General features: G+C 43.5%; 1 protein-coding gene across 1 annotated transcript in view; it reads right to left on the bottom strand.

Annotated features, from left to right (window-relative positions):
• The window catches only part of UNC13C (unc-13 homolog C), a 1008422-nt gene that overhangs the window by 281962 nt on the left and 703270 nt on the right, over positions 1-23190 (bottom strand). The window contains exons 21-24 of the mRNA XM_063926117.1: positions 20091-20217; positions 6338-6434; positions 4662-4805; positions 1539-1616 (exon numbers count right to left, since the gene is read on the bottom strand). Of these exons, the coding sequence (XP_063782187.1) occupies positions 1539-1616; positions 4662-4805; positions 6338-6434; positions 20091-20217 (446 nt within the window). The remainder of the gene's footprint in view (positions 1-1538; positions 1617-4661; positions 4806-6337; positions 6435-20090; positions 20218-23190) is intronic.

The raw sequence follows: 23190 nt of genomic DNA, 5'->3' as shown, positions 1-23190 counted from the left end.
ACAAAAGTTAGGTATTTTACTCACGGCATAACAAAGCTTTTTCATCGCTGTGCTGATCGTAGTGTGATTGACAGGAAGTGGGTGTTTCTGGGCGGAAACTGTCCGTTTTATGGGAGTGTGCGGAAAAACGCAGGCGTTCGAGTTGCAAAACACAGGAGTGGCTGGAGAAACGGGGGAGTGGTTGGGCAAACGCTGGGTGTGTTTGTGACGTCAAACCAGGAACGAAAAGGACTGAGCTGGTCGCAATGGCTGAGTAAGTCTGGAGCTACTCAGAAACTGCTAAGAAATATTTATTCGCAATTCTGCTAATCTTTTGTTCGCAATTCTGCTAAGCTAAGATACACTCCCAGAGGGCGGCGGCTTAGCGTGTGCAATGCTGCTAAAAGCAGCTAGCGAGCGAACAACTCGGAATCACCCCCTTAGTGCGAGTCTGCCCGTATTTTTGGAGCGGCAAGAATCTACAAGGTAAAACTAACCTCCAGCAGCTTACAGGCTATTGCATTTAGCCCCTTGTATTTGCTGTTCTCTTAGGTAAAGCTCGTGCTTCATTGGTGTACAGATATGACCATATTCATCTTACCTGCAAATGGATCGCAGGTGCAAATTAGCCGTGATTGTGACTATTCGCAGCAAGCTGTGATCCGTTCATGGTAGCGTACGCACCATGCACTTTTATGGATCATAGGTGAGTGCAAGTGCCCTACAGTGAACACTATCTGATCCTCTACAACTGCTAAGCTAGGGCTTGGTCAGTTTGGAAAATGCCTTCCCTTTTGTTAATGTGTGACCTATAGATGGGGCCTTGCTGGTCTTTCAGTCTAATCGCAGCAAACACGACTCAATTGCCACAAATAGACTTTAAGACCAGCAAAGACACATCTGTAGGTCACCTACAAAGAAAAGGGAAGGCATTTTCCAAATTGACCAAGCCCTAGCTTGTAGGAATTTTTTAGGGCAGGGTACCGAACACAGAGGAGGACACAGCTGTAAAAAAAACAAAGTAGAGCCGTAACTGCACATGTTGATGCCCTGTGTACACAAAGAGCATTGGTGTCCTGTGTACATAAAGAGCATTGGTGCCCTGTATATATAGCATTGGTGCAGCTCTCGATTGGCTGCCTGTCCGCAAGCACCAATTGACTCATGGACTACACCTGGTTATAAATTATGGTGGTGCTGTGCTGCTGTCTTGACTGCCAGTGCGCCAGCTGTAATCAGCTGGCAGCCTGGCACCAAATTCCCCCTTGGCATCCCTGGCTGGACTGGCCCATCTGGTCATTGGCCCTTATGGCATATGCCAGAACTGCCAGATACCCAGTCTGGCCCTGCTCACTAATGTTAGATAAATACATATCAAAATTTAACAGCACCACATGAAAAATGCAATAGTTTTCTTTTCCCTCTTTGTACACAGCCACATATCCCAACTGAACACAAAATGTGACTTTGGAATTCACCAGGAGCCTTTCGTATTAATGATTATAAGGCTTTTTACCTTTGTGAATAGTACCTACAAAAATACTGCATTAACTACTTACCACATTTTCTTTGCCGCAGTAAGAGTGGAAATCATTGGATATAATTGCAGCGTATTGAAGAAGCACTTTGTTCATGGTCTAAAATGAAAAGATACATAATTGCAATAGCATAACAGAATGTATATTGTGTACTGTTGTTTGCGAACTACTTCCAAAACTCACAGAGCACGAATCCTTCATTGACATAGATGGAAAGTAACTTTACCCAAACATGAGAAAAACACTATCTGAATGTAAGAAATATCACACAATACTGTACTTTACAGCTTTTACAGTTTGGAACCGACCAGTTTAGTGCTGAAAGACAGCCTACAATGTACAATGGGATTCAGTATGATTTACCGGCGGCCAGGATGCGGCTGTCAATATCCCGCCAGCAGCATCCTGCCCACCAGAATACCGGCAGCGGGGTGAGCGTAAAGAGTCCCCTTGCAAGCTCGCTGCGCTCGCCACGCTGCAGGCTGGGTGGCTCACTGTTCTCGCCACAGGATCCATTCCCACTCTGTGGGTGTCGTGGACATCCACGAATGGGAATAGTCCTGTTGTGCCAGGATTCCGGATGGTGGCATTCTCGGCTGTTGGGATTCCGGCGTCAGCATCCTGACCGCCGGGATCCCGACAGCTGGCAAATTGAATGCATCCCTTACAATGTGCAGGAAAGAAATGATCACTAATTCTTATCTATGGACAAAAATGCAAAAATGACATACAATGCAGCAAAATAAATTGAATGGTACTTGACTCGAGGGTATGATATTTAACTGTATACTGCCTCGATGCTGATTTATTCCACACTAGAAATGGTGTAAATGAAAACATAAATGGTGTATAGATGATCTGCATTGTGTGACATGATTGCCACAGTAAGTGCTCTGGGACCCCATGTCTGATGCTGGTAAACTTACCATACTACTGATAAAACTTTTAGATTTGTGTATCTTTATTTCACTCCAATAGCAAGATAATGGGCAATATACTAAACAGTGTAATCATATACAGTGCTTTCCTTTGTATTTGTTTATTCGCTGTATACTAACAATTGCATATTGGACGATTTGCGATAAATTAGTGTCATTATCAAATCATTAGTAGCGTATAGCCCACCTGAACAGAATTCATTTCCTACCTTGGATCTTATACTGTGATTCTGACCTATATGAGAATTTTGACTGGTCATCATATAATAACAATTTGTATAAAATTTCTGTTGGTTATATCTTAATGAAGAATGTGGAAACAACATTCTAATGATATTGCAATCTATACATTTTTAATTACATTCTCCAACAATGACTAGAAGTTGGCAGCACACTACAAACACATTCATGAAAACAGATGCAAAGGAAAAAAAAGTGATGTTGCCCACAGCAATCTCCAATGTTGCCATCATATCGGTACTTGAGCAATGGAACTGGACTGACCCTCTGCATGCAGTAGATCGCAGGAGTTCTAGGGGGTGCAGCCTTTCCTCCATGGTGGTGTGACCACATCCAGGGCCATCTTTTCGTATGGGCTCAATGGGCTCTTGCCCAAGGGCCCCAAGAGTATAAGGGCCCTAGTCTGATAGCTGAGGGTCCTCTCTTTCCAGGGGTACCAGATTTTTGAAAATCGGCCCTGGGGAACCGGAGATATCCGACTTGAAAGCAGTGGTCCCTATCCAAGCCTGTTATTCGCTCGTCCCAGCCAGATATCTCGGGTTCTGTCTAATTTTTCTGAGGGTATACCACAAAAACTGAGACTCTCCCCTTTCAGTGGACACTGGCATCTTGTCTATACTATGCCCAGAACTAGAGATATCAGCCTTCAAGCAGCTGGTCCCTGCTCCAGCTCCACACGCCTAATATGCAGTTTTAGATATTCATTGGTGAATTGCTCTGGCTCCTGAACTCTGATCCCCAAGTCCCTTGAACCTTCTGAAAGGTGGGACTCTCTAGTTTCTTTATCCATTTCAAAGCTAAGAAATATATCTTCAGGAACTGGAGATATCTGCAGTCAAGCAAGCTGCCCTCCCACTTGAAAATTATAACTATTAAGCCCACTCCACTATCCACCCCTCCCCTACTTATTAAACACCCCCTACCACCCTGGAAGTCATGTACCAGGGCTTCTTCATTCAGCCCAATGCCCCCTTCTACAGTTTAGTCCCATCTGTGCAGTAAAGGAGCAATTAGCAGAAATTACTGCTCCAGGTCCTACATGCTGAGTGGAAGATAGAACACCCCCTACCGGCCGCGGCACATTAAAGCAGATGCTGATACCACCCCCCACCCCTACCGCTGGAGGATGGGTAGGGGGCCCAGTGCATTGCTGTGCCCAGGGGCCTACACTGTTGTTAAGACGGCCCTGACCACATCTCCTTCATTATGTAACAAGAGCATAGGTATTTACAACCTAGTATGGTCCCTCTCCCCATAACCTCTGCCACATCGTCCAGTGGGGGGTAATTCTGAGTTGATCGCAGCAGGAACTTTCTTAGTAGTTGGGCAAAACTATGTGCACTGCAGGGTGGCAGATGTAACATGTGCAGAGATAGATAGATTTGGGTGTGGTGTGTTCAATCGGCAATCTAAATTGCAGTGTAAAAATAAAGCAGCCAGTATTTACCCTGCACAGAAACAAAATAACTCACCCAAATCTAACTCTCTCTGCACATGTTATATCTGCCTCCCCTGCAGTGCACATGGTTTTGCCCAACTGCTAAAAAATGTCCTGCTGCGATCAACTTGGAATTACCCCCAGTGTCGGGTCTTAAGAGATCTCACTGAGGTCTCAATCATTGTACTCTAAATGCCATTTTTCTAGCGCAATACAGAAAAGTATTGAAAGCTAATGTGTGACAGGTTGCTATTGGTAACATCACATTATTGTACCACTTTTCATAAATTATCCAACTTTGCTTACAATATAATAAACATATCCAGTCAACTATACCTTCCCTCAGCATTTTGTCTGTATACAGGTGATCTGTTATTAAACTCAAGACTACAATGCAGACTTCACTTTGAATACATTTCAGTACAATGTCCTAAGAGTAACAAGATTTGTGAGGAAAAAATATTATTGGGCTAATTTAGCCATCTCAATTATAAGAAAATAATGCATGCACACGTAAAAGCCAGTTACCTTTGCAAATCTTCTCATTAAATGAGAAAGGGCTTCCGGATTAGGGCACTCCAATTTCTTGATAATCTCAAAGCTTTGATTTAATTGAGTGAAGATATCAACAACTGAGCAGGAGAACAAGGCATGCTCAGATGTTGCCTGGAACTGAAGAAAGCAAGGATCAGACCTGAGAGACTGTTGCTTAAATTACAATGGACAAGGGCCATTATTCAGATGTGGTTAGAGGTGCACTAATATGGTTATGCAGCAGAAGGCGTCACGCATGCCTCCAATGGAGAAACGGAGGCCATCGCTCTCTCACTCCCTGGTTTCAGACTGTCAATAATGGACGACGGCGGCTGCAATTACAATCGCTCCCCTCACACATCACAGAAGGGGAGACAGGACTGACTGACTGCTTCTGCCTCTACCCCCAGCGCAGCATACAGCAGTATGTGCCGTATGCTGTGCCAGAACTCTTTCTACCTGCACAAAGTACCTCTGTAACATTGGTATGGAGGAGGGGGGTGGGGAGTTGTAGCAGGACCTGGGCCCTCGCTGGCCCCTCTAACCGACCCCCCATCTTTACACCACTGTCCGAATCTGTATGACACCCAATATGATCACGTCCTTATATCTCTAAAAAGAAAACATTGCTCTTGTCTTCCAAAATCAGTATCAGAAGACACACACAACCAAAACAGGTGTGTGGGCTTCACTGACATGGGGAATGGCCATGTAGAAGTCACTATGGGGGATATGGTCTCTTGAAAAGCAACCCTACCTTATCCAAACACTTTCTCCTCTCTCCTTCTCGTCTCTCTAATCACCACCCCCTAACTCTCTCCTATGCATCACTGACACTGCTGGGAGGAGTCAGAGATCAGACCAACTCTCATTACATTTCAAAGTGATGACATAGGGGTCTATGTACTAAGTCTTGGATGGATATAAAGTGGACAGAGATAAAGTACCAGCCAACCAGTGCCTGTCATTTTTCAAACACAGCCTGTGACATGGCATATAGGAGCTGATTAGCTGGTACGTTATCTCTGTCCACTTTATCTCCACCCAAGGCTTAGTAAATAGACCCCATCATTTTATCAGGATCCATTTAGACACATCATCATGAGTATGATTAGCAGAAGAGCAGGACAACAATGTAATTTTTATTAGTTTGCTTTTGCAATTTACCATGTGGTTGTCATAACGATGGCACAGAAAGGTGCCTCCAATGAGCCCCGAAGAAGTAACCAACTACAACATTTGGATCCGCATTCTCTACATTGTTGCTGATCTATAATTCAGATTTTGTTTTATCTGTAGCCTTTCTGTAAGCAATTTATGCAGTGTTTGAAGCAGGTTATGTCATGTTTATTACTAAAAATTATACAGTACATGTTTTGTATTTTGCATAATGATGTCATTACAGCAGTTTCATGTTGGTGCTTCTGTGCACTATTAAATACTATAAGAAAATTAGTCTGGCTATATAAACTAATTGTTAATTGCATGACCAAACCAGAATGTGGTTGCTATTTTGATCTATCTATCTATCTATCTATCTATCTATCTATCTATCTATCTATCTATCTATCTATCTATCTATCTATCTATCAGAATGGAAGTCCTTTTTATTTGCTGTTTCTATAATATATGACATGGCCTCATGACCTGTAATTATGTTCGCAACTTACTCCATCTTTTTTGTCTCTTCCTAGAGCTCCATGGAGAAATTCCATTGACACATCTTCATTTTCATCCAACCACTGAATAACAAATGGTTCAAACCACCTAGGAGATTGAGAAGATTCTGTATGAAACAAAGGTGATGAATTAACCCTCAGCATATTTATTTCTACAGATGTACCTGTATGTCCGCCTTGCACATAAGAAGTCATGGCCACTGTGTTCTTTCATTCTGAATTTAGGAAATGCCTCTGTAGAAGCACTCCGTCTGATGTTCTGGGTTTAGTTGGAAGAACTTTGGTCTCTGATACAAGAGATTTGTTTATTTTGATTTGAATTTTGTAACTGAACAGAAAATTGGTTTTGAAACGAACTGTTGCGGAAGCTGGTTAAGAACTGGGTACAGGCAGAGGCGTATCCAGGTGGTGTGCAGGTGGAGTGACTGCTCGCTTCCTGAAAAAGTAATCTATATGCAGTGTCGGACTAGGGCATGAAGGGCCCATGGGGGGTATACAGTGGTAGGGTCCCATGCTTAGAGTTTTGGCTAAACATTATTGGTGCATGGTCTGGGCCCTTGATAAATATACATAGTAAATACTGCTAGTCCATGCATGATAATGTATCAGATTAATAACAGCAATGCGCTGTAAAAAATAAACTATAGTCCTGTACGGACTATAAGGAAACATGTATAATGTAGAATTCAAGTGCACAGCCTGGAACCTGATCCTTAGAGGAGGAAATTGGGCACCAGGTAGTGGGGCCCACCAGGGGTTTCTCCTGCACCCCTGTGGGCAACTCCAACCCTGTCTATATGTATTTTACCCAAAGATTGCAGTGTCAGAGGGATCTTTAAAGAAAATAAAAGGTGTCCAGCAGGCCATGCTCCAGCCAGCCAGTATCACAGCAGTTGGCAGCAATGGCCATCGAATAAGGGTGGTCATTCCGAGTTGTTCGCTCGCAAGCTGCTTTTAGCATCATTGCACACGCTAAGCCGCCGCCTACTGGGAGTGAATCTTAGCTTAGTAAAATTGCGAACGAAAGATTCGCAAAATTGCGAATAGAAATTTCTTAGCAGTTTCTGTGTAGCTCCACACTTACTCTGCCACTGCGATCAGTTCAGTCAGTTTCGTTCCTGGTTTGACGTCACAAACACACCCAGCGTTCGCCCAGACACTCCCCCGTTTCTCCAACCACTTCCACGTTTTTCCCAGAAACGGCAGCGTTTTTTCACACACACCCATAAAATGGCCAGTTTCCACCCAGAAACACTCACTTCCTGTCAATCACATTACGATCACCAGAACGAAGAAAAAACCTTGTAATGCCGTGAGTAAAATTCCTAACTGCATAGCAAATTAACTTGGCGCAGTCGCAGTGCGCATGCGATCAGCGGAAATTAGCGCAATTAGCGGAAAATCGCTGCGATGCGAAGAAAATTACCGAGCGAACAACTCGGAATGAGGGCCAAGGTGAGGTGAGGGAAAGGATCCAGTGCAGCCTCTGTGGACTCCTGATGCATTAGGGTGGAGCTCATTTGGCCAGCTATTAGGATGTTTATGACTGTGCTGATAACATGGAAATTGGTAGCAATGTGGGTCTCAAACCATTGAGTGCACCATCTACAAGGTACAGGTAATGCACAATTTTTCTGTAGAGTAGGTGAAAGAGTATAATGAACATATACATATACATATACAGTAAGTATGAACAATCCATTTATTTAATGTATTCTGCTTAGTTCTGTATAAGATAGCCTTTAACATATAATATTAAATAGTGGCTTTATTCATTCTTTAAAAAGGAATTTCTCATGCTATACATAATGATGATGTTTGAAATTTGCTTTTTGAATTAAAACTTAGCATTTTTTCTCAAGTTTCCTCTTACACTAATATCAGCCTACAAGTAATAGCGCATTTGTTTTCATGGTATCCAGTCAGAATGTTGAAAGTCTGAACACCAGCCAACAAAAGATCTCAGTACTTTTATGTTTCACAAAGCATGGCTATCAATAGAAAGTATGTGGTACCTAGTCAGCGGCAATTTGATATTCTACTGTGCACTGTAGTTTGTTATTTCTATGACAAAAACAACAATTGATCAGGCGCCTATTGGTTTACCCAGATACCTGCTGCTTTTCTGTGGGTATACTCAACTCAAAATAAACCTGAAATATATATACAAAAAAGAAAAGTGCTGGTATATGGTAAAATGTCTTATTTTTTTAAAGATATATTGTCTACAACATCTATACAATATAGAAATAAGCATCAGCCGGCCGGCATACTCTACAATATCATGATGATAGCACAATTAATAAACTGATTAAAAATCAACAGTGCCGATAACAATATGTTACTTAGTAATAAAAAATGCAATCACCAGTATTTAATTATTTGTATAGCAATAATAAAGAGAATATTATTCACTAAGAAGTTTGTTTCCCACAATAAAATGATTGGCAACAGTTCTCCACAATTAGTAACTTTTAGATGACATAAGAGTTGGGAGATTGATATATGCAAATAAGGTATATTTACCACTTTCATGGATTTTGGAGACACTCACTGTCCTCGCGGCCACTGGTGCTAATATACTTTAAAGATGGCCATATACAGAGGGGTGTTTGTTACAAAATTGTAACTCTCCACTTATACTCCTTCTTTGATGCCATTGTCTCCCTCATATGGGACAATGTGAACTGCTGCCAATGAACTGCTGTGCTCCGTTATTTGCACTATCTGGTGAGAGTGTTTATAATGCTGGCAAGGACGGTTCCCCGCTACCGCTGTACCTGTAGATTCTGCAAGGTACCTGGCGGCTATGTTGCTGCTGGGACGCTCCCGCTGCACACGGTGGTAAGATTTTCCCCACTCCCTGTAGCGATTTGGTTTGTCCATATGTAGCGCGGCCCTGCGCTCCTTTGCATGGCCAGCCTATGCTCTCTCTGCAAGTGGTGACGCGTTTCCCTGCCTGCAGTGATTATTGGCAGCTTCCTCAAACCAGTAGACCTGGTGTTCCCTATGTTTACTTTTTAAAGGGACCAGATTTCTTGCACATGTGCTACAATTATGTGTTCCACACCTCATTATCAGGTGTTGTAGCTCATATGCTGATGTCTTTGAATGGTTACACAGTGATACATATTAACACATTTAAATAGGCTACAAACTTTCCACATATTATATTACCCTATAAACATAAAATGCTCATGTATTACTCTTGCTTTTTATATAGTATAGTGACAAAGGAGAAATGGATACCAGTAACTTTTATTTCACTCAGAAAACATCACGCCTGTCAAGAGTCAAAAATATTACATACACATAACATACAAACTCCAAACAGAGTGGCCTCTGTGTGTGTGCATTATTTCACAGCTTGTGTGCAGGAACGCGATGTACGCACGCATACACACAAGTTGTATATGCATACACGCAGTGCGCACAGGTTCACGCGCCTTGCATATTACACATGGCGAGAGTATCTACAGTAGTATATGCATTCGCACAGAAAAGCCACAAAGACATATTCAATATTTTATTCATAAAGTGCATAATTTACACATACTGTAGTCTCCATACACCTTGTCAGTGATCTGCATACACTTTAAAGGTAAAACAACGGAGCTATTCAGCTCTACATGGTGTGAGGGGATGGGGCAGTGTTAGGACTTAGTGTTTGGTATCCAGATGTGCAGTATTTTATGATCTACATTCCGGTGGCTATTTCAAGCATATCGCATATTTCTGCGTAGAGATATATGCAGAATTGGAATATTCGCAAACTGCTATTATACTGTACTCATGAGGAACCTAGAGGCAAACATCTGCAAGTGCACCCTGGACCAAGCATCGCCCACTGTTCCAAACCAACCTACTGACTGAGGCCTGGATCCAGGAGCGCTCGCGCTTGAACGTATGTATTATTGGTTGTAGCTCTTCTCTGTATATTGTTTTACCTTTTAACTGTTTTACAAGTAAATACTGTTGATGTGTTGTACCACAACATTACATATAACTACTGGTGTCGAATTCCATTCATGTTAGGGGTAAAGTGTATACAGCCACATGCATCGCTATATTGTGCGCATAACGTGTCGGCGTATATATGCAGTGTATATACGTAGTGTTCATTCTAGCACCCTGCACCTTTCAAAACATGTGCAGTTCCTCTTTCCTACCTGGGGTGTCACTCTCTGCTCTGGTGCTTCTCATAACACTCTGTTATGTTTTCACCATGAAAAACAGACCAGAGTGTGATAGAAGCACCAGAGCAGAGAGCGACACCCCAGGTAGGAAAGAGGAACTGCATATGTTTTGAAAGGTGCAGTGTGCTAGAATGAACACTGTATACGCAATTAGCGGCTCTAACCACAGTGTGCATTGCATTACTTTATCCTTGTATTTTAACCGAACTTTACACGCCCATATTAATATGAGTGCGATGTGCAGTATAAATGGGGGGGTTATACTGTATGTACCGTAATGATTATTTTACAATTTATTATTATTTTCATTTTAATTTTCATTATGATTTTTATCCTAATAGTCTCTTTCTTCTCATTGGTGAGTGAGTGTATGTCCTATGTGAGGAATACACTCTATGGGGGAGATTCAAATGTTTGAAAAGTCGGTTGGGTGTCTGTTTTTTCCTGTCTATTAGATAGGGGAAAAATGACTGCCAACTGACTTTTCAAACATTTGAATTTCCCCCTATATGTCTATATGTATTTTTTGGTAACTATATGTTCCATGTAAATAATACAACTATATATATATTTTATATATTAGTGGTGGTATATGTATAGGAGTTCTATACAGATGTATATATACAGTATGTGCCTGTGTACAGATAACGGTAAAAATAAAGATTATTATTAAGGGGGAGGGCAGCAATTTCTAAAGAGTCTATATAACCCCGACATTTTTAATAGTATTGCATATATTACAGCAGTATTATGTTCATTATTGGTATGTATACAGATAATTATGGTTGTATAAAATCAGGATTTTGGTACTTACCGATAAATTCCTTTCTCCGATTCCACAGGGGCCACTGGAGCGTAGTTACAATGGGGAAATAGTAAGCAGTAATTGGGAGCTGGCACTTTAAAATTTCAACACTGAGGCTAGCTCCTCCCCTACTATCTCCCCTCCAAGCCAGTCTACGTAAAACTGTGCCCGGGGAGAGCTGTAATAAACAAACCTTAAGGTAGAGGAGGTTAATGACACCCTGTAAACCAGGATAACACAAACCAAACCTGGAACAGAACTTAACAAAAAACAGGCTAGCCTGAACTCAACCAGCAGTCATATAGTGATCTGCAAACCGTTAAGCAAAAAACAAGGAGGAACAGCGCTGGGCGGGCGTCCAGTGGCCCCTGTGGAATCGGAGAAAGGGATTTATCGGTAAGTACCAAAATCCTGATTTCTCCTTCATCCACTAGGGGCCACTGGAGCGTAGTTACAATGGGGACGTCCCAGAGCTCCCAAAACGGGTGGGAGAGCGCTGAGAGTCCTGTAAAACCGCTCGGCCAAACTGTGATGCAGAGGCCGCAAAAGTGTCAAACTTGTAGAATTTGACAAAACGAATGTCGGTCCGACCAAGTAGCCGCTCGACAAAGTATTCATGGAGACCCCACGGGCAGCCGCCCACGAAGGTCCCACAACACGCGTAGAGTGCGATGAAATGGAAAGCGGAGGCTCCCGAGCAACCGCCAAGAAGACTGTCTGATGGTCAGATGTATCCAACAGCCCAGCGTATGCTGGAACCCCGGCTATTTAGTACGTGAGCATCGTACAGAACAAAGAAGAAAACACTTAGTCAAATAGCCTAAGTTCTCTGTCGAGAGAGTCGGCGAGCCCTGACAACATTCAAAAAGGGCCGAAAACACTAGTGTCAGATTTATATGAAAAACGGACATCCCCTCTGGAAGAAACGACCGCTGAGTCTGAAGCTCAGCCGGGGGAGTTGCCAATAGAGTACTCCCTGAAAGAGAGCCCGAACTTACAGCCGCCAGGCTCATCTCTTTTGGAAGAAAACCGAAAGGACAGAGACTTAAAATTCAGGTCAATATAGTTTGAAGCGCAGCCGAGCAAAACCTCCCAGAGAAACCCAAGATGACGGCTGAATGGTAACTGAAAGAAGGGGAAAAACCCCTGTTATCCTCACTATGCCCCATAAAGTTTTCCAAAAGTGGCAAAAGCGAGAAGAGGTAACAGACTTCTGAAATCGGGGCCCAGTAGGCATAACCAAACTAGGGAACTCCTCCCTTCTGAGGTCTCGTGAACAGTCACGCGGTTAAACGAACTCAGTGTAAGATTGAACAAAGAAAAGGACCCTGTTGAAGTAGACAGTCCAGTCGAGGTAGGAGCCAAGGTTCCTCTACTGACAACAGGTGCAGGCTGGATCTTTAAGTCATGCGTGGCCCAACCGGAGCCACCGAGAGGACTAGCGCACATTCTCCCCTCCTGTGTTACCGAAAGTGAGGTAGAAATAGATAAGGAGGCAGGATAGACTAACCAGAAACTCCAAGGAGCCCTAAGGGCATCCTTGGCTACTGCCACCAGAGCTCACGTCCGAGAGTAGTAAAGGGTTAAAGAGTCAGTTAGAACGCCCTGAGGTCGATCCGAAATCTCCGCCAACAGTGGACCAGCTGACAAAACTCCGGGGAATGTCTTCTCACCCGGGAGTCTGACCTGGCGGCTTGACCTGGAAAAAAAAATTGTTGTCCTCCGCTTAGAGGGGAATGTAGGCGACCACTCATTGCGTCGCAACTTGACTGAAGAAAGAGAGTACCTGGTGCCAAGGAAGGAAAAAAATCCTCTGACGGACCGGGTTGAGAAACGTCTACTAGGAGCATAAATTGGATCCGTGTCGAACCCGAAACTCCTGGATCCTTCGGATATTCAGAAGCCACCTAATCTGCATAGTGGGATACTAGCAGTAGATTGCCCAATTAGGGAACAAACGTCACTTCCTGCCCTTGAAAAAGAGTTATTCTGTGATCTTCCTGAACCCGTGGGAGCGGAAGAGAGATCGAATGGAAAGGACTGACCGTGAAAATGAGTATCCTGTAATGCGAATATGAGAAAAGCCCGATGAGGAAACCCAACGGAGTTCAGTAAACAGGCATCCCTGAAGACAAGGGACGCGTAAAACCCAATTTCTTGTTCAAAACTAGCAATCACAGACTGAAAGGATTCTAAGGTCAGAATAGGCCTGGCCGAGCCATCTGGCTTCGGCACGTGAAAAGAAAACAAAGGCCTGAGAACCGTTCTGATTCCAATGATATGTGACAACAGGGATCAACACCCTATACGGTTAGAAGCATATGGAGCGCCGCCTGCAGTATGACTCTCTTGTCATCGTAAACCGGCCGACCCATGCCGAGGGACCCCTAAGACGGTTGTACTCCAAAATCTAGTCTGTAACCGCCCAAGCCTTTTCAGTCCTCCCAGTAGGACCACCGGCATGCGCCTACCCTGGAACCCTCCAGGTGGTAGGAAGGTCTGATCTGTAGTGGGTGAGTAGGATGACCTAAAATCAGACTGGACCGAGGATGCTGAACCTCTGCTTCAGCCTGTTACCCTGAGATCTCTTGGCAACGGCTCCTGTGGAGTCGAAAACCTGGAAGGGCACGGAAAAATCTAAAGGAAAGGCCGGTAAAGGTCCGTCTTGGAGCTGGGGCAGCCGTAGGAGAAAGAAAAGTGGACTTACCTCCAATGGTTCAAGAAATCATGCAGAAAGTTCCTTCCCCTGAACCATCTGTCCCGTAGGATTTCATGTTCACCTGTCATTGTCGCAGCCGCAGAGGTCGTCGGGTTAAGACAGCCCAAGCGAAAATGCAGGTTCCGAGTCTGCAGACGTAGAGACCTCAAAAGAACATAAAGCAGAATCGTGATTCTGGTCTGTCCCAAAGTATCAGTTGAACCTGATGCGAATTATCCTGTAACCTAGAGGACAATTGTTCCACAACCTACCTGCTGCGGACAAGGTAGAACCCCGCTGCCGTCTATGTGTCTTCGATGGATCCCTGAGCAAGGTTGCCTCAGGAAAACGGCAGCTTGTTGGACCGGCGATACATCGAGGGGTATACCCTGGAGAGGTTCTGATACCATTTCCTGCCGTCCGTGGGGAAAGGATAGGAAAACAAACATTGTTTGATACCTGAAATTGTGTATTTGGGTGTCTGCCGGCCGCCTACCGGAGCCTGCCCAGCTCCTCCGAAACTGGACCAGTCGCTGTCATTTTGTTCGAACCCTGATGGACTTGACGTGTCCGCCTCCTTTACCTGCAGTATCAGACGAACTGCTGTATAATGCACCTAGATATTCTGAGACACTGGTTCAGACTCCACAGAAAACAGACATCATCAGTATCCTGGACATCTCTCGCCTCCCCGAGTCGTGTAACATGGAAGGTTAGCAAGGTTCCTTTAGAAACCTGGAGAGGTGAAATGACGCACAAGGTCTCTGGTTAACAGCGACATTACCTGCATAATCTGAGCTGTTCAAACAGGAGTGTCCTGCAGGTGCGTGGAGGGCTAAGCAGATGGCTCCACCGCATACTGTACACCTAAGCGGGAATTCTTTGACTATCCCAGGTGAGACAAACGAAAGGAGAAAAGGTGGGTTAAATAAACACAGCCTTATGCAAGGTCAGTACTATAACGTGTAGTGACCGACACGATTCAAATGGACTTTCTGGAGCAACGGAGACCTGAACCAGTAGCGCTGCGCTGTGGGACCGGAGTCTTAGCCACTAGGCTATAGGAGCTCCCTTTAAAGTTTTTTTTTTTTGGGAATTCAAACCCTGGTCCCCCTGTTCAGATACCCACTACTAGCGTAATGAGCCGCAGCGCTATTTGTCTGATGCCCCACACATTCCCCAAATTACAAATAGCATTAGTAACTAGTGACACCAAGGAATAATAAAGGGAAGGCAACACCCCGCCCTGTATGTAGTGTACCGCTAATTTAGGTGCACCAGATGTTTCTCTGAGGTTCCGCTGGCTTTTCAAAATGGTGACCAGACTGCGAGAAAAGATGGTGGAAAATGTTATGTGGCTAGGTGGGGTATTCTGTTATTAGAAAACATTGCGGAAGTGGTTTGTTTTATCCCCTATATATGGTATTGTATGCATATATATATATATATATATATATATACCCACACACACATATATATATATATATATACATACATACATACCTATATCTATATATATATCTATATATATATCTATATACACACACACACACACACACACACACACACACACACACACAGTGAATCCAACCGGGTAGATAAATACTGTGTATGTGAACCTAATAGGGTAGATAAATACTGTGTATTTGTAGGGTAAAGAAATACTGCACAGTAGATTTTTAATCATTAATGAGCTGAGCCCCAGCTCCTGTAAAAGAGCAGGCTCCCTGATCTACAGCCTCTATGAAATGCCGGGCAGAGGACTCCCCTGCAGGGAGGAATGGCTGCCCAAGTGATATATTTGTTAGCAACTCCCTGCACAGAAAACTAAAAACCCCACTGAGACAGGATCTGTGCTTAGAGACAGTGAATGCTGCGAGCCGCCGCCGGGAGCCCGCTGAGCAAAGCGGGAATAACCTTCACCCCCCCCCTCATACCTTTATCCTCACTGAACAGCCAGGAGAGGGAAGGAAGCTTGCAGCGGCCGGGGAGCGGTAGGACAGTGAAGCGGCGGTCATGCTGCAGCGGCCGGGGAGCGGAGAGCCCGCCGAACAGAGCGGGAGTTAGCTCCGCCCCCCGCTTCGGCGCCCAATTCAAATCCACCGTACTGTAAGCTGGAAGCGCCCTGTATCTCCCCGGCCGCCTGTATGCTGCGGCCGGGGAGCGGAGAGCGCTGAGCCCGCCATACGGAGCGGGAGTTAGCTCCGCCCCCCCATGCTCCTAAAACTTAAACCTCACTGTTCTGAATCTGTATCACCCTGCTGCCTGTATGCTGCAGCCGGGGAGTGAAGAGCGCTGAGCCCGCTTACAGAGCGGGCTGAAGCTCCGCCCCCCACATAATGGCGCCAATTTCAAATTAGTAAGTGCACCTTTTATGCACTCCAGCCTGTCTATGACTGGAGAGTATAGGGGAGCCTGTCCATCACCACATATGTGCACATATTAAAACTGAAAATGTAAAAACATACATCAGTCTGGAGGGGGGGAGATTGTACTCACCGCTGTCCAGATGTAGTCGATCTGCGCCGCACTCAGCGGTGTTTACTCTGCTCGACAGAGCGGCCCCGACACGCGCCGCACGCAGCGGTGTCCGGCCACTTTTGAGACTTACCGCTGCCATGCTGCCGGAATCTTCTGCTGGTGGAGCGGCCCCCACACGCGCCGCACGCAGCGGTGTCCGGCCAGCTCAGGAGAGCTCAGTGTCTCCCTCAGCCGGGGCCCATCCCGAGCCGCACGCAGCTGCGATGGGACCCCGCCGGCAGCTCCCGCGGTTCAGACTGGCAGTGGCAGAGCTGCCAGTCTGTGTGTGTGTGAAAGAAAAATAAAATAATAAAGAAAAAAGAAAAAATTCTTCAGCTAAACCCAAGTGAACCAGCTCACCTCGGGCACTAACTAAGACTGGCTTGGAGGGGAGATAGTAGGGGAGGAGCTAGCCTCAGTGTTGAAATTTTAAAGTGCCAGCTCCCAATTACTGCCTACTATTTCCCCATTGTAACTACGCTCCAGTGGCCCCTAGTGGATGAAGGAGAAATGTTGTACATTTATACTGCACAAACTGATGTTTTCTGAGTAAAATAAAAGTTACTGGTATCCATTTCTCCTTTGTCACTATACTATATAAAAAGCAAGAGGAATAAATGAGCATTTTATGTTTATAAGGTAGTCTCTTGCAAAATATATACTGTGTATAATATAATATGTGGAAAGTTTGTAGCCTATTTAAATGTGTTAATATGTATCACTGTGTAACCATTCAAAGACATCAGCATATGAGCTACAACACCTGATAATGAGGTGTGGAACACATAATTGTAGCACATGTGCAAGAAATCTGGTCCCTTTAAAAAGTAAACATAGGGAACACCAGGTCTACTGGTCTGAGGAAGCTGCCAATAATCACTGCAGGCAGGGAAACGCGTCACCACTTGCAGAGAGAGCATAGGCTGGCCATGCAAAGGAGCGCAGGGCCGCGCTACATATGGACAAACCAAATCGCTACAGGGAGCGGGGAACATCTTACCGCCGTGTGCAGCAGGAGCGTCCCAGCAGCACCATAGCCACCAGGTACCTTGCAGAATCTACAGGTACAGCGGTAGCGTGGAACCGTCCTTGCCAGCATTATAAACACTCTCACCAGATAGTGCAAATAACGGAGCACAGCAGTTCATTGGCAGCAGTACAGTACACATTGTCCCATTTGAGGGAGACAATGGCATCAAAGAAGGAGTATAAGTGGAGAGATAAAATTTTGTAACAAACACCACTCTGTATATGGCCATCTCTAAAGGATATTAGCACCAGTGGCCACGAGGACAGTGAGTGTCTCCAAAATCCATGAAAGTGATAAATACACCTTATTTGCATATATCAATCTCCCAACTCTTATGTCATCTAAAAGTTACTAATTGTGGAGAACTGTTGCCAATCATTTTATTGTGGGAAACAAACTTCTTAATGAATAATATTCTCTTTATTATTGCTATACAAATAATGAAATACTGGTGATTTTATTTTTGATTACTAAGTAACATATTGTTATCGGCACTGTTGAATTTTAATCAGTTTTTTAATTGTGCTATCATCATGATATTGTAGAGTATGCCGGCCGGCTGATGCTTATTTCTATATTGTATAGATGTTGTAGACAATATATCTTTAAAAAATAAAAATAAAAAAATGACATTTTACCATATACCAGCGCTTTTCTTCTTTGTATATATATTTCATGTTATTTCTATGCCATTACAGGCTTTTGCACATTAACTATTTTTTTACACTGATTGACAGAAACACTGACTATATTACCACCCTCACGACTTTGCTGATATATTTAGGGTCTCACAATCTTGGCCTTTGGACAGGGAACTGTAATTGATTGTACTGTGTTTTATAAATTGTTATACAAAGGAATACATTATGAATCAATAGTGATTGCTAGAGTGCACATTATGGCAGTTTCTTCTCTTATTTCTGTTTAGTGTTATGCTACGCTTTAAACCAGAAAACTAATTTAATATGTGACCTGCACATAATAATAGCACTATGAGGATGTGCACCAATGCATACCGTAATGAGTCCCACATTGGTATATATTATTATATTATGGAATGTTAGCTATTTCATGCTATAAAAAATGAATGTGGAGGCTTGAAGTTCTGAGTTAATGTACCCCTCAATTTTAAGATTATATTTTTTATTACCTATCTATTTTTACATTTTCATTACAAGGAGACAAACCTGAGAAGGCATTGAGAATATCCGTAAATGTGTCTCTTTTCAGGTGTCTGTTGTCGGCTGCGCCCACTTGCATTCAAGGGGTTATGTGAATGCTAATTTGGTGTATTTGGTGTAGTACTGCCTTCCACCTAAAGGCTGCACAGCATTCTCTGTCAATGCTTGTCTGTACAGGGGCGCACTTACAAAAGGAACCAATCAATGATTCCTAATTCTTGAAGGAGTTACTTCAGTGCTTCATCCCCGTAGCCAAACAGGGGTGGGGAGGGGGACCAAACCAAATGGAGCTTCTGCACATATCCATTAGCAGCCCCTTCTTCTACCAAGTTTGCTGTGTGTGTGTGGATATGAGCACCCAATCAGCGCACAAGACCAGAGAGTAGCTTCCAGAAAGAAGAGACAGGCGCCCTACTATGAGGTGGGAGAATGTGCTTACAAAGTGCAGTTCTATCTCCTACTGGTTCTAATATGTTTCTGTATTTATTTACTATGGGATATTAAGCCTTTTCCTTACCACTTATGCTATTTATATTAGAGAAAAATGTTTGAGCCAGCCTATACTATAGACCATCTATAGTGTAATTAATTCAGTATTCCAAACACTATCCAGTGTCTAAAAATACCAATATGTACATATAAGGCCAGGGTAGTTACTGGGGGGCAGATTTATTAAGCTCGGTGAAGTGATAAAGTGGAAGGTGATAAAGGACCAGCCAGTCAGCTCCTAACTGACATTTTTCAAACCCAGCCCGTGACATGGCAGTTAGGATCTGATTGGCTGGTCCTTTATCACCTTCTATTTTATCACTTCACCGAGCTTAATAAACCTGCCCCTGGGTACTTCTACCGCTCCCCCAGACTCCCACACTTGTTCCAATGTTCCACAGAGCAGAAAAGTTTGGATTTGGAAACCCCCCTCTAGAAATCCTGTGTTTGCCCCTGAGCTCAAATCGGTGCTGCGTATCTTGGATGTTTTAAAAGTGTATATGTGGCCAAACAATTAAAATCAGACAATTTTTAGACACTAGAACATTTGCAAAAGAACAAAGTGGACTTCCCAGTGCCCCCTACCCAGAATCCAAACTAAAATGTGAAAATACCAGTGTTCAGTCCTTAAGTTGGATATATGAAGCCCCTAGATATGGAGATTGAGCTGTCCCCAGATATATATGGGCCACATCCTGTTGTCAGAAGACATGTAAACCACAAGCCTGATTAGAATGGCAAAGCTATCATTTATCTTTTCATCCATTTATCTGTCTTAAGTTATATTAATTTAATTTAATTTTGAAATGCAGAAGTCAGACTTACAGAGAATATTCCGGGACGGAATCCTTGAATGCAGAAAGCTCTCGAACATATTCATTATAAAACCATTTTACTTTGAAGTGCAAATTCATGTAATCTGTACTCTTGCAAAGACGATGCTTTTCATGTTCTGTAATAGAAAGATTTAAACACTCTATTGTACTTTCAGTATAACAATACATTGTGGCAATTTCATTGTTGAAATTACAGTGTATAATGTATACAAGGGAATTGTGTGATATGTTAAGGGCATGCATGATCTGCAGCTAAAATAACATCATCAGCATACTGTAAGGAAACTCTACTAGTAACTGGAAAATTTCTTAGGCTGGTAACCCAGTGACTTTGCTGTAAAACCAGTGATACTGCATGTCAAACGTGATCCCTCCTGACAAGTGATGGTAATCAGTGCTTGTACTTGTGATCCAGTGGATGGGGTCAGAGAAGGACACACCACTCCGTGCATTCACAGGGAGGATAAATAAATGGAGCATGCAATGCAAATGCTCCAGACCACAAAGGTAACTGCTAGTGGTTATGGGGTCAATAGAACCAGGAGGTCTGCTCTCATGCTCACTGGCATGGAGTTACTAGTGCCATTGGTGTTTCTATAATGGGTGCAATGTGTGCAGTGGACATGGGCCCCTGGGTCCAGGGGGGGCACACACTGCACCCATTATTTTAATACTTACCTTTCCAGAGTCCAGCGTCGGGCGCTGCGTTCGTGGTGAAAATCACAGCATGCAAGCGCAGTAGTCAAATTGGTCTCCGGAACATGCCGTGTGCCATGTTTCCAGAGACCTGTGCATGCGCAGTAGACTCCGGCACAATGCCAGAAACTACTGCACCGTACAGAGGAGGGGGTCCTCCCGGAGGTGCACACGGGCACCCTGCTCTGTTAAAACGCCCCTGACTAGCACACAGAAGCATGTATTTTCATGCTGGGGGACATGTCATGTGTGATATAAATGGACGGACTCTGAGTTGCACACTGTTGAGAGCATGTTAGCATGCTTAGCCGTAGTTGCATCTGCGACTTTATGTTAATGCTAGATAACCCGTCTCCTAGCGTACCAGCATGCAACTGAATGCGCAAGGGCTGGGACACCCAATTTGCGTGTCTGTAGTTGTAACCAACGTAAGCACCATCAGGACTTGCAGCAGATCCATACTGGGTGCAGAATCTCCATCAGAGTATGGCCTCCAATCTATGTGATTAAAGCTTGTACACACTAGGCTGACACATACATGCTTACCAATTGTTGACCCGATGTGTTGTCCCTGATCTATCACATCTAGATGAGCTTTACATGTGCCCACCCAGTTGTGCTGTTAGTCACCGGCAGCCTCTGCAGCAAGTGTACACGCAGCATTATGCACCAATATGTCTGCAGATATAGCCACCATCGGCTGTGCTGCAGGGCGACATAACATCGTTCACATCCATACAGTATCAGGGGTAGACATCCGCCAACATGCCCATGATATACAGTAGCAGTTGTTCAGTTGAACTGCCAATATATCGGCCAGTGTGTACCCAGCATAAGCACCTCAGACCACAACCACTCCTGTGACACTCCCATACTGTATCACACCCATCAGATGGAAAATCTTTTTCTCGTGTTTAGTCACCTCCCAGCCATCGCCCTAAAATGGCCAATACATTCCAGAGATACTGCGGCTCTATCAGTGCACAGACACTGTGGAACATATGACTATTGTGGCTTTTAAGGGTGTAGACGCATGTGCAGTCGCAAAAAATGTATGTGAACATCAGCATTGTGTCTGATGCAAAGTCAGCCCTAGAATGTGATTCCATGGAGAGCATACTGTAACTCCCACTGGAGGCTGTTTATTAATCAAGTGCAAATGTGCAGTAGACCATGTAATCAAACCACAATAAGCGCTAAATGCTGAACAATCTATAGGTGCAGTACATGTACGCTACCTGAAAAGGTACCTTACATACAGGGGATATTGTCCCCTGTTACATATTCAAAGTAACAGTATAAAAAATAACTATACTTATACAAAACAAAATAGATTTTTTTTATTTTTTTTGCAATGCAAAACGTATACTGTATCTGGAAACTCAATTTGTGCATGGTGGGATTTTAGGAGTAAATCTAAGCACTTCCCAGAAGAAATCTTAATTAACAGATTATGAAAATAATCTCTCAACTGGAACACAATTAGGAAGATTTCTCATATTCTAATAAAGCAATCATTACATCCTAACATGTGTATGGCGCAGTTCTGTTCCCTGTTAGTGCAGTAAAATACAAGCACAGTATAACAGACACATATTTTGCAATTGCCACCATTTTTGGGTAGTACACATCATCAGATGCACCAACTAAACATATAATGTAAGTGTAATGTTCAGTGCCTTTTTTTAATGCACAAATGCATCCTCCTCCAAATATGGAGGATGCATAAGGGCCCTATTCAACTTGATTAATTTATTCCACAGGGAAAAGGGTGGTAGCCTCATGCTTTTTCAATTATTCAATTACAGACCCTTTTTCTCATGCTGTAGGTTTTGCGCTAACACGCGTTGATATAGTTTCCGTGAAGAGAACTCGGAGCTATGGGTTACCACGTTCACTAAACCAGTGATAAGGGCACTTATGGCAGAATTTTGTTTGAGCTTTAGGCTGAAACAGAAATCTGCATTAAGTGCAGCCTGCAAGCTTTCCGCGGGCTGCAATTGAATAGATCTGGCAGACTAATTAGCCTATGGTTAATTACTACGCCTAATTGAATCTGGCATTTAATGTACTATAAATACAGGAAAATGTCAGGCTGCTCTCATGCATTTGTACAGGAATGAATCCTCTTGTACCACTTTCTGTGTTCCTCATACAGCACATGGAGATTACATCCACAGGTTAAACCCTTGCACTGTACAAGTACAGCAGTCCCAATAATTTCTATTAAAAATGACTTCAATTCAAAGTATACTGCTGACATTATTGCATACAGTACATAAAAGGTGGCAACTTCTTGAAATAACTCAACAGGAATTTGTAGAGTTTTACTTAGTTATTTAATATTGATGTCCGTTTAAATGATAATTCTGCACATTTATAATGTGGAATAA

Source organism: Pseudophryne corroboree, chromosome 6 (genome assembly GCF_028390025.1).
Source record: "Pseudophryne corroboree isolate aPseCor3 chromosome 6, aPseCor3.hap2, whole genome shotgun sequence".
NCBI lineage: Eukaryota > Metazoa > Chordata > Amphibia > Anura > Myobatrachidae > Pseudophryne > Pseudophryne corroboree.
The sequence above is the reverse complement of the archived record's forward strand: the minus strand, read 5'-3'. Positions and strand labels throughout refer to the sequence as shown.